General features: G+C 37.7%; 1 protein-coding gene across 1 annotated transcript in view; it reads right to left on the bottom strand.

Moving 5' to 3' along the window:
• Positions 1–11023: 11023 nt before the first annotated feature.
• LOC113076184 (TGF-beta receptor type-1-like) overlaps positions 11024–13334 on the bottom strand; it is a 27198-nt gene continuing 24887 nt past the window's right edge. Inside the window, exons 6-9 of the mRNA XM_026248845.1 lie at positions 12788–12944; positions 11757–11881; positions 11548–11678; positions 11024–11393 (exon numbers count right to left, since the gene is read on the bottom strand). Of these exons, the coding sequence (XP_026104630.1) occupies positions 11268–11393; positions 11548–11678; positions 11757–11881; positions 12788–12944 (539 nt within the window). The 3' untranslated portion in view covers positions 11024–11267. The remainder of the gene's footprint in view (positions 11394–11547; positions 11679–11756; positions 11882–12787; positions 12945–13334) is intronic.

Here is a 13334-nt window from a genome sequence, read left to right as displayed (position 1 = left end):
ATTTTTTATTTTTTTCCTTAAAATGTTCTTCCTAACTTCAGGCCTTATTATCATGTCATATATACAGTACAGATCAAAAGTTTGGACACATCTTCTCATTCAAAGAGTTTTCTTTATTTTCATGAATATGAAAATTGTAGATTCACACTGAAGGCATCAAAACTATGAATTAACACATGTGGAATTATATATGGAATTATATACATAACAAAAAGTGTGAAACAACTGAAAATATGTCATATTCTTGGTTCTTGAAAGTAGCCACCTTTTGCTTTGATTACTGCTTTGCACACTCTTGGCATTCTCTAGATGAGCTTCAAGAGGTAGTCACCTGAAATGGTCTTCCAACAGTCTTGAAGGAGTTCCCTGAGAGATGCTAGCACTTGTTGGCCCTTTTGCCTTCTGTCTGCGGTCCAGCGCACCCCTAAACCATCTGGATTGGGTTCAGGTCCGGTGACTGTGGAGGCCAGGTCATCTGGCGCAGCACCCCATCACTCTCCTTCTTGGTCAAATAGCCCTTGATGCCTTCAGTGTGACTCTACAATCTTCATAGTCATGAAAATAAAGAAAACTCTTTGAATGAGAAGGTGTGTCCAAACTTTTGGTCTGTACTGTAACTTTGATGTTCTGTAAAACAAACTTTAAAATACGTTGTTCTTACTGGTGAAAATCAGATGGTCATCTCTCAGGTTCATCACAGTGTAAGCTTCACAGCTAACATTACTCTCATCAGCGTAGTCCATATCAACAACAAACATATATCTTGACTCCATTTAGTGGTTATTTTGAAAAAATCCAAGGTATTTTGAGCAGTAGGGTTATAAAAAAAATGTGCTAATATAAAATTAAATTAAGTAGCCTATATAAAAAGTCCCCCAAGTCTCGTATCCTACTCCTTGTCTCCGTTCAGTATGAGGACACCATTCACCCTTGTCTTCTTAAATATGTTCCCAAAGGAGTTGAAGAAGAATAAAATACTCCTGTAAAACTAGCAGGATCTAATAAAGCTCCAGTGTGATGATTGTTCTCTGTACAGTGTCTAGACATTATTCCACCGTGATGAGATCTGAAATCAGTTCTACAACATCCAACGCACTTGAAGAATTAAAGAAAGATTTGTTCTGAGATCATTCTCTTGAAGTGTTGCGCTCTGTAATGAATAAAAAAGCACAATACACAATGCTAGACATATTTATTATCATTCCCAAATCAGCCCAAGCATCACATGTAGTTCATCTCATCAGGTTCATAAATCAGAAGCACTGTTTTAAATCAATATTTAAATATATATATATAATTTTAAATCATTGTATTAGAAACCAGAAACCAACATTATTTAATTTTAAATACCCCAAATATTTAAAAGTGCAAATCCTAGGTAGCACAAGTATGATTTTAAAGAAGATTAATTTAATTTCAGATTTCCCTGGAAACCAGGAACCAAAATAATTAAACAAACATATAGGTTGCACTTTATTTTACAGTACGCAGGCATGTACTGGCCATCGGGACTACCGGGAGATTCCCGGTGGGCCGCGGTCTGGTTGGGCCGGTGCGTTATGTATTTTGTTTTTAAATCATTAATAATCGCAAATATATTCGTAATTATATTGTTGTATGGTACAATTCCGGCCTTATGTGTCTCTCTCATGAAGCTGCATGATGCTTTTTTTTTTACGTTAGTCACAATAATTTATTTAAAACATTACAAAAAGCAGAATAAAGAACAGATAAAACGAAAACGACGCGTGCGCATGATGCTGATGCGAGCTGCGAGACGTGACGTGTTCACTGCTCATTGGCCAATCAGAATCAAGTTCTAGCCTTGAAAAGCGGCCGCTTTACAACTGCAACGAAATTCAATATGTTAAATAATAAAATATCTAAGCGTAATGGAGGGGCCGAACGTTAAGAGAGAGAAAACGACAAGCACTTGAGGCAGATGCCACCAAATGTGTCAAGATATATAAATTATTTGCTGGAAGGCAAAAGACTTGAGTGAAGACGTCAGCAGGGCGGGACATGACTGCTGAGGTGAGACAGAAATGTAATGATACACGTAGGCTACTGCATTGTTTTGTTTCAAAAAGTTACGATGTTCCAGCTGTAATATGCCACCACTCACTGATCTATATAAATTACATTTAAAATTCTCAGCTCTCAGGTTCTGTCCATTTTATTACAAAATTCAGACAATACCGTTTTGGCGTCAGAAAATGTGACGTGACAGATCGCTTTAGCGCCTCAGTTCAAGTAAACCGATAATCTGTTACTTTCTGTTTAAAGATAACGTATAACTTACCGAAATGTATTTATGCCTCATAAATAATATCGATCAATCAGTCATCAGTCAAAACAGCAGGAGAACAATTATGTCACAGAACGTTACATTTACCTCAAGAAAGCCATTTAAAGACCATAGCAAGGTTAGTTGAGATTGAAAAATAGCCATAAGAAAGGAGTATTTTGCTAAATATGTGCACTATATTTATTATATTTTCACCTGTCATTAAATAATTGTTATTATAATGAAAACTGCATTACATTTAATTATTTTTAACATTTAATAATACCAGCTGATGCTCTACGTCTCTGTATATTTACAGCATTTATGTGAGATATATTTTTTCAATTTGTAATCAATTGAGAAAAAAATCTCTTAAAGTGCCAGGGAGAAGCCTTATACCTACTGTCGGTCTGTGTCATTAATGTGAACAAAAGACAGAGAGAAATAACTCACTGCTCTTGAATAACAGCTTCAACAAGGATATATATGTATGTATATGTGTGTGTGTGTGTTAAGTGAAGTATTTTACATATGATCATGCAATATCTGTACCTGAAAATGATGCTATTTATGATCTTTTTTTTTATTTTATTACTGACTGTTCACTTTTCTTCATTAATGTTTGAACTTAATAGTTAGTGTTTATTGTGGTATTGAAATTTGAATTGTGAAATGAGATTGCAGCTTATTTACAAAGAAAGCAATAGCAATTATATTTTTATGTATTTATTTTTGGCAGGGCAAGTACAGTTTTGAACCCTTGCATCGAGCTCTGCATTTGAATATATAAGCCAGTCTACTTCAAGGATTTTTAAAGGCCTTTGATTATGTTAAGAAAAATGTAAAAGAAATCACTACACAACGTTCTTTGTCTTAATTACTCTTATTTTATTGTAGATCATGGTCTTAATACTAGCCTACTATAAGCAGCCAACAGGTCAGAGGTAATATGTGTAAATTAATATAAAAAAAAACAAGTGTTATGTTGCTGCACTATTAGATTAATAAGAAGCACATCAATTAAGACCTTTAGATATTTAAAATAAAGCCTGATACAATCATTTGCATTTTCTCTGTTTATTTTAAATTTTTTTTCTTGGTTTTGATAGTAATACATTCTAATCAGTAATTTTACATGCAGATTAATGTATGTATAGACATGTAGTGCGCGCGCATGTTTACATGCATAGTGGGCCGGTCTGGATGAAGTCCAGGGCTGATTTTTTGTCCCAGTCCAGCCCTGACAGTACGTGTACTAACATGGGCTTATAGTGTACTTACAGTGTATTTATCCGGTAACACAAGGTAACTACATGGGGTAGGGTTAGGGTTAGGGGTAGGTTCAGGGTTAGTACCTAGTTATTACATAATTATTGTAATTACTATAATAAGTACATAGTATGTACACGAGGAACAGGACTGTAAAATAAAGTGCTACCAAAATATTTCTTAGTGCAAATCCTCGGTAAGTAGTCAATTTTAAATCCATATAAGATTTTAAATCAGTCTTGATTCATTTCAATTTAACTTTGAGCAGTAATTTGGAGATATTTAAGAATATAAAGAATGTTTTGTGTCACTCATTTATTTATATCAACCTCAAATTTGCAACACAACTTCTTTAAATTAATGCCTTTCATTTTTTTTATACAATTTTACAATAAAACAAGTTTCATAAATAATATGTATTTCATTTCAATTTAATAAAAACATTTTATGGATTTTAATAATAAAGTTAAACTTCTATAATTTGTTTTTAGCTTCAGATCTTTTTAAATCTGAAGTCTGTTCCCCAAAGCATCTCAGATTTACCTGAATCAGGCCTAAAAAAGTGATTAACAGGGAATAAATGGATCATAACTTCTGCATAAATATAATTTAGTACCATCCCCTAAAAATACAAAATATTAGATTTAAACATCATTATGTGTGTACAATAGATATCTGATTGCAGATTTTAATATTAGCTGCTTCTGATCTCTATCCACAGACATCATAACTGCTGCTTTCAGAGACACAATGATAAAAACAAGTAATAAATGCTCATAAAATACATTTTAAGGTGTAAATAAAACATCTTAAATATGATACATCCTCACATTGTGAGAACTAAGGTTGCAGTTCCAAAAAATTTACTCACATAATAAACATATAAAGTTACAAAAAAAAAAGGATCACATAAGATATACAATTACAATTACAAAAAAGAGAAAAGAATAAATACTCAAGTTGTGAGAAGTAAAGTAAACCTGTAAAATATGACATTGCAATTACAAACTCACATAAGTTATAAAGTTACCCGAGTCACATTGTTAGACACAAAGTTGCATTTATGAGAAAGTAAGTCCATTTAAATAATAAAGTGTTTTCACATCATAGCATGTGTTGTTTCCAGGATTAAACAGTGTTGTTCAGTGATGCTGCAGTGAAACCCATCCATCAGATGAAACATGTTCAACTCCAGATGCATTAATGACAGACAGCGTCCCCTGCTGGAGGAATATCAGCTCTTCATCTACATCTGCCTCATTCTCCAGCAGAAAGACCTCAGAAAGCTGGACGAGTGACCTTCAGATCTCAGAAGCACCCAAATCAACTCACACACACTCCTGCATCCTCTCTCGCTCAGCATCGTCCTCAAGAAAGATCTGCAGCAGAGAGATGCATCTCTGATTACTGTTGTATATGATCTGAGACGCTGTCAGACATCACACAAACTCCTTCCACACTGATCCACTCAAGAAGAGCTGAAGAAAACACAACACATCTCCAGCGTCAAAGACGAGTGGAGAGACTGACTGTGAATGAAGGAAACGGACGTCAGAGCTTACCGAGAAAACACTCGGAGACAAAGAGCTCAGAAACTCTAGTCAGCTATAAAACACATGAATATCTGATTTCAGAGTCAGAACCGAGCCAAGTTTAGTTATATAGCACATTTCATACACAATGGTAATCCAAGGTGCTTTACATAAAAGAAAGTAAAATACTCATAAAGAACACAAATAAAACAAGCAATTTAAAAACTTTGAAAATGATTAAAAAATTGACTTATTTAAAATTAATTTAAGACAGAAATAGAAAATGATTTTACTTAAAATACAGTGAATACATGAAATATAGTGCAATCAGTTTGGACATCACACAGTGTTCATTCAATAAATGCACAGCTAAACAGATGCGTTTTGAGTCTAGATGTAAATGTGACTAGTGTTTTAGCACATCTGATCTCTTCTGGAAGCTGATTCCAGCTGCGGGCAGCATAGTAACTAAAGGAGGACTCCCCTTGTTTTGTGTGAACCCTTGGTTTTTCTAACTGACTCGATCCTAATGATCTGAGTGCTCTGTTAGGTTTATATTCAGTGAACATATCTGCAATATATTCCGGTCCTAGGTCATTGAGTGACTTATATACGAGTAAAAGTACTTTAAAATCAATCCTAAATGTAACTGGAAGCCAGTGTAAGGACCTGAGGACTGGTGTGATATGCTCAGATCTTCTGGTTCTAGTCAGAATCCTGGCAGCAGCGTTCTGGATGAGCTGCAGCTGTCTAATGGTCTTTTTGGGAAGAGACCATTACAATAGTCCACCCTGCTGGTGATAAAGGCTTGAACAAGTTTCTCCAAGTCTTGACTGGAAACAAAACATCTAATTCTTGCAATGTTTTTTAAATGATAGTATGCTGATTTAGTTACTGCTTTGACATGACTACTGAAACTAAGGTCTGTCTCCAGAATCACACCAAGATTCATGACTTGATTTTTAGTTGTTTGACCCCAAGAGTCAAGGTGTGCATTCACCTTGAACACTTCATCTTTGTTTCCAAATGCAATGACTTCAGTTTTTTCCTTGTTTAACTGGAGAAAGTTCTGGCACATCCAACTATTAATTTCATCAATGCACTGGCAGAGGGAGTCAATGGGGCGGTAGTCATTTGGAGATAAGGCTAGGTAAATCTGGGTATCATCAGCATAGCTGTGGTAGGCAATTTGGTTCTTTCTCATTATTTGACTCAGTGGGAGCATATACAGGCTAAACAAGAGCGGTGCTAGGATCGAGCCTTGTGGGACTCCGCATGTCATGGACGTCCACTTAGACTTATACTCTCCTAGACTCACATAATAGCCTCTCTCTTCTAAGTATGACCTGAACCATTTGAGTACCATCCCAGAAAGCCCGACCCAGTTTTCCAGTCTCTCTAGTAGTATGTTATGACCGACAGTGTCAAACGCAGCACTGAGATCTAGCAATACCAGCACCCATATTTTGCCAGAGTCACAATTTAAGTGAATATCATTTATTATCTCTGTGCTGTGCTGCGGTCGCTGAGCTTTTGATGGGGAGGGCGCACGCGGCGACCAGCAGAAGGACACATTTGGTGTCCTATGTGTTTTGTTTTTAAGAGTTTTGTGTATGTTTTTATCTTTAAGGGTTTATGTTTCATGATTAAGTGTGCTTAAACACAAACTATCCATTGAGACCAATGGAGCTGATCATTTTCATCGCGTTTTGGATATTTTTGGACTTAATTCTCACTTGCTATGGAACTGTGTTTCTGGTGTTGTGCACTGGGTTGTGCCCAGTATAAGAGACCTGGTCCAGACTACATTTGTGAGAGAATTTTAAAGCACTGGGCAAAGCAATTAACTTCAATATTTTCTGATATTTTTAATTGGTCACTACGGGAACAGAAGCCTGTGGAAAAAGTTTATTATTATTCCTGTTCCCGAATGCAATGACCCTAAAGTGTTAGATGATCTGAGACCAGTTGCCCTCACCTCCGTTGTCTGGTCACGGTCCAGTTGTGGATGATTATGTGAGCTGGTGCGATGATTCCTATCTAAAGTTAAATCTTACTAAAACGAAAGGCATGATCATTGATTTAAGAACAAACGCTGTTGATCACATCACTACGACTGTTAAAGGACCGGTTGTGGATCGTGTGGAGTTATAAATGTCCTGGCACAATCATGTCATTTGAGTTGAGTTGTGTAATGGTCTGCTAAAAGGGTCATCAGCGTTTGAGTTGCCTTAGGAAACTTGCTAGATTTAACATCGATAGACACATGCTGACTTTGTTTTACTGTGCTTTTATTGAATCTATTTTATCGTTTTCCATTGTGCTGTGCAAAATAAATTTACCTGCGGGAATGAAATAAAGACACCTTGATATCAAAGATGTGAAACCTGTGTAAAAGCACAATGACTGACTCAGACCTGCTTTATTAAATATCTCAGATCCTGATGATCCACGAGCTCCAGTGAGAAACCAGCTCTGAACTGAACTCAACACAGATCTGTTAAAGATAATCTCAGGTTGGTTTGTTTTATCATGTCCCAAGCCCGCTTTTAAAATACTTCTCCTGAAATATGGTAAAACATGTAAAAAAGATGATAAAAAATAAAGTTAATAAAGTTTTTTTTTTTTTTTTGATTTATCAGTTATATTGTAATCTAAATGATGATGATTGCTGCTAATTACCTGAACAGTAATTCTGGAGAAAGCCACACAACTTCAGGAAGTTTATGTACAAATGATATATTTCAGATCATTGCAGTTATTTTTATAAAATGAGTTTATGTCTTCAAACACAAAATGTAAATAAAATACATGTCACATACACACAGAGCCGAATTTGATCTGAGCTACCGGATGAACCGGGCGATAAAACAAGACACTTCTTCATCTTGAGCAGGAAGAGATCCAGGAGAAGTAAAGCCAGAGAGAAGTGTGTGGAAAAGTTGAATGTGTTTTATTAACACCATCTCTACTCCACTACGTTAGAAATCCCCATCATGAAGCGATCAGCTGGAGACACACTCCACACTCACTCCTTACACTCCTGCTTTACATCTCTATCGGTTTTTTGTGTTTTGTGTTTTTTGTAAATGAAACAGTACGAGGCATTTCTTTACAGCTGAGAGGAATTAAAGGACAGGAACATCAGTGATCCACACAGAACAGAAGAAACTTGAGAGAGGAATACACCGTCAGGACAATAACACAATCAGATATACACACTGAGGTATAAACACATTGGTCTTCAGAGGAGGTATTTTCTCATGACTTCTGACCTTTTAAAACCTACTCAAATTAAATCTTTTTATCCTTTATTATATATATATATATGCATATGTATATATTTAAAACAAAGCAAGTGATGCAAACATTAGAAGTAATCCCATGCCGTGCATCATTCTGAGTGGAGTTCAGACTTAGGCACCAAATAAACTGATAAAGCGTTCCTCTTCCGTCCAATCAGCAGCACGCAGCGTCCGAGTGAAATGCACCATGGGAAACTCGACCCAGAATCCTCCCTCGAGGGTCTTCTTCACAGTGTCTGTGTAAGAACAGCATAGCGTTGTAATTAAACTGTAATAAGAGCCTGGAGAGCGAGGATGAGGGAAAGAGCCGTGTGTGTTCAGAGATGCTGCAGATCCCTCATGAATCATGAATCAGTTCGTCTGACGCGCTGGAGGAGTTCTGCTGCACACATCCAAACCATGCTCTGATCGATGTGAATCCTGAATCAGAATCACTTCACTGAATCAGAATCACTTCACTGAATCAGAATCACTTCACTGAATCAGAACCACTTCACTGAATCAGAATCACTTCACTGAATCAGAACCACTTCACTGAATCAGAACCACTTCACTGAATCAGAACCACTTCACTGAATCAGAATCACTTCACTGAATCAGAATCACTTAACTGAATCAGAATCACTTCACTGAATCAGAATCACTTCACTGAATCAGAATCACTTCACTGAATCAGAATCACTTAACTGAATCAGAATCACTTCACTGAATCAGAATCACTTCACTGGAGTTCATGTCTACACTCAGAAAGACTCGGAATACTTTAGTGTCATGGAGAAATCTTGTTCATATTCCACATTTCATTTTTGTATTTTTCTCATTTTGTTTTCATTCATTTAATTAGTTCAAGTTTTAGTCATTTATTTCCATTATTATTTTTTTGTTGTTTTTAAATGCCCTTATTATTTGAGTTTTAGTTCTATCAGTACATCGAGTTTCTTTGACGTCTAGTTCTAGTGAGCTGTGATAACCCTGACCTCATTCACAGGTCTGGAAGAGCGTGAGCATGAATAAATGAGTCTGAGTTTGCTGAAGAAGCTGACGATCGGTAACCCGTCCCTCGTCCTCCTCTGACAGCTTCTGTGTTCCTCCTTCTGAAACTGTACAGCCACCAGCCTGACTAACATTACACAGACGATATACATGTAACGTGTGTGTTCTCTCAGAAGTGTGTGGCATCCTCATCGTGAGATCCTTCACATCAGAAGAGCAGAAGCACCTTTACTGACCCTCACTGCAGACGAGACTCCCAGCATTCATGAGTTCAGTCAGAAACACAGCGAGGTGCTCAGAGGAACTCAATGTTTCAGACCACAACGCTTCTGTCCAGCTCCAGTAATATTCAAGATTATATAATAATAATCACACTACCAGTCAAAGGTTGTTGGACAGCAAGATCTCTAATGTTTCTTTCTATGTGAATTTACTTTAAAATGTAATTTATTCATGAATTTTTAGCATCATTAGTCCAGTCCTTGCTAAATAAAAAGTACTAATTGCTATAATATTTCATAATTTAATAATAAATATACAATGATTTAAGATAGATCAGATGCTATATAAGATCAGATAAATGCTGATCTCTGTGTTCAACACTGATGATAATCTTCATGTTTCTTGAGCAGTAAATCATCATATTATTCTGATTTCTGAAGATCATGTGACACTGAAGACTGGAGGAATGATGCTGAAAATACAGCGGAGCATCACAGAAATACATTACACTTTAACACAGATTCACACAGAAAACAGATGATTTACACTGGAGTAATATTTCACTATTATTAGTGTATTTTGCTGTATTTTGGATTCTATAAAATGCAGGCTTGATGAACAGAAATGAATTCTTTTAAAAAAACATAAATCTTGACAGGTAGTGTTAGTGTTTTGACAAAATGTTTAAATGTACAATTTTTAAATCCTCCCAAAATGTCAGTGTGATTTGTAAGTGTGATTTATGAGTTTATATCAGGTTTGTTTTGTGCTGTGTCTGAACATTGCTTCCACATGCAGCGCCTCTGATCTGACTCTGATCACTGAAACTCATCTCATCCAGAACTATCTCAAGCTGCATGCTAACAGAAGCAGCCGAAACTGATGCCTTGAGAAAACCATCTGGTTTCACTCTTCGTTCACCAGCGGCTCACAGACGCACACACACACACACAAGCGCTGCTACATCTCTGTGCTGGACACACACACACACACACACACACCGCTGGTCCCTTAATGCTCGCTCGTAACAGTTTCAAAGCACTCCTTGATATTTTGACCATTCTATTAGAAAAGTCGCCACACAATGCTGGATTCTATGGCTTAGTAAATATCCATGTCCTGTGTATGTTTGGGTTACACCTCCACCTCCTCGAGATGCAGAGCAGCTCCAGCGCTGATGAAGAGGTCTGACGGTTGCTTCAGAGAATGAAGGATGGCACCAGCAGGTTAGTTAGTTGGTTGGTTGGTTGGTTGTTAGTTGGTTCAAAGCAGTGGCACTTTCTGGTTACACCTGGCTTGGAAGGCATGGTTGTGGTCGTAGTCGTTGTAGCAGAGCAGTAAAAATATAAAGTCCATCTGTATTGCATATGTCGCAGCATGTTTGCCAGGACTGAATGAGGTCATGTCCAGTTTTGTTTTTTTGCAGGAACAGAAAAGGTGTATTTAAAGTCCTACGACCTGAAGAGCTGCAGCGATGAGCGGAAACTAAACAGGAGCAAACACTGTCCCACAGAGACAGTCAAACCACACTCAGATCCACGTATAAATAATAACAGAATGTGTGGTCCGCGCACGACGCTCCGTGAGAGAGGAGTCCGGCGCGGTTCAGTGAAAGTGCTGTGTCCTCTGGTGAAGACCCTGAAGGATGATGGGAAAGCTCTACATCTTGATGCCCTCCTGCTGGCTGAGCTGGGACAGTGTCTTCTTGATGCGCAGCGCCGTGAGACGAGCCGCTCCGTTAGCATACCAGCACTCCCTCATGATCTTAGCCATCACACGCAGAGCCTGGAGACACACACACAACTCATTACAACTCATCACAACACACACACACACACACACACACACACACACACACACACACACACACACACACACACCTAACTCATCACTCATCATATATATATATTCAGAGGTTCAGATGGGGTTGTGTCCTCACCTCGCAGCTCTGCCATCTGTTTGGGATGTTGGGCCGTAGCTTCTGTTCACACACGACTCTCCTCATCTCCTCCACTGACGGGTCGGACTGCACCAGGTCATGGTACGGCAGCTGGTAGTCCTCGTGAATGCCTGCGCAAAAACATGCTTCATTTAAGCTATGATGAGTCTAAATCCTGCTGAACAAAAGATCAGACACACTTATGATACCTCCGATAGAACATCTGCTAGCAATCTCCCAGAAGACCAGCCCCATGGCATAGATGTCTGCCCTCTTGAAAGACTCAAAATGCTTCATGTTTATTGAATCGTCAAGCACTTCTGGAGCCATGTACCTGTTGAAGGACACCAGTGAAGAGAGAGAGTCATTGATGCCCACATGATCCTAAAACTAGGTTCTGCTGAAGGTTGACTGTATTGTCATTCAGCACTAACAGAAATAAATAAATGCAGTTTCACAGAGGGATCAAAAAATGTCCCTGAAAAAAGAAATCAGCTGTTAAATAGAAATAATTACATTTTAAATAATAAATGTAGCCTTGCCAACTAGCTGAAATATATATATATTTTTTTTTAATAATAATAATAATTTATATATTATTTTATTTTTTATATAGACTCTACATCCGGCAGGAACACTCTCCTCCAATCACAGGCCGTGAACATGAGCAGAGGTCAGAGGTCAGAGGTCACGTCTGACGGAGCTTTTCACTTTCTTTATGAACAGCTGCTGTTTAAGGAAGCGAATCATTTAATAATGCACTCAGATATGAAGACGTTAGATGTTTATTAAAACCAGGGACTCTGCAGGTTTTGACAAAAGTGAATTCAAGACATTTTTGAGAGCAATTAAAGATGTTAGCAATAAATTAAACACAATACATGAATATGTTCTCTAATGTCTACAAAATGAGTTCACTTCAAAATGTCCAATTACTGTTATTTTAGTATCACTATTACAGTTTTTATTAATATATCAATTAGCTTTAGTTTGAATTAGGTTTTGTGTCTTTAATGTTAATTATCTGTAGTGTGTGTTTGTCAGTCAGGGTTAGGGTTAGTGCTCGCTCTGAGACACAAGTCATTCATCATCTCAACATTATTATATTCAGAGATATTCACTGCCAGTTCATCAGGAAGTGATGCTTTGGTTCTCTGGGATGAAAACGGTGCTTTATTCTCAAATGTTGTTAAATGTGCATCTGTGGATGTAAACATCTGTTGAGAGGAGCGACGCGTACCGTTTGGTGCCCACTCTGTGGTTGGGAGCGATGTCGATGGTGTCTGTGGCAGAGTCGTGACGCACGGCCAGACCCAGGTCTGCAATACAGCACGTGCCGTTCTTCTTCACCAGGATGTTCTTGGACTTCAGATCCCTGTGAGCGATAGCAGGCTTGCCTGAACACACCACAGACAGCAGAGAGAGAGAGAGAGATGGAGAGAGAGAGAGAGAGAGAGAGAGAGAGAGAGAGAGAGAGAGAGGGAGAGAGAGAGAGAGAGAGAGAGAGAGGGAGAGAGAGAGCACCGTTCACATCACTGCACAACTCTTCAAACACAAGTGAATCTGTGGTTAATGAAAGCTGAGAGAGTTCTGCTCCTGCAGACTCAAAACTTAAGAAATACATTAATTAATCAAGGACACATTTAACTGATCAAAAGTGAAAGTATTTTAAAATGTAACAAAAGATGTCTATTTCTAATAAATGCTGTTCTTCTGAACTTTCTGTTCATCTGTGAATCCTTAAAAATAAATGTATCACGGTTTCCACAGAAATATTGAGCAGCACA

Source organism: Carassius auratus, unplaced genomic scaffold (genome assembly GCF_003368295.1).
Source record: "Carassius auratus strain Wakin unplaced genomic scaffold, ASM336829v1 scaf_tig00019252, whole genome shotgun sequence".
Lineage (NCBI taxonomy): Eukaryota > Metazoa > Chordata > Actinopteri > Cypriniformes > Cyprinidae > Carassius > Carassius auratus.
The sequence above is the reverse complement of the archived record's forward strand: the minus strand, read 5'-3'. Positions and strand labels throughout refer to the sequence as shown.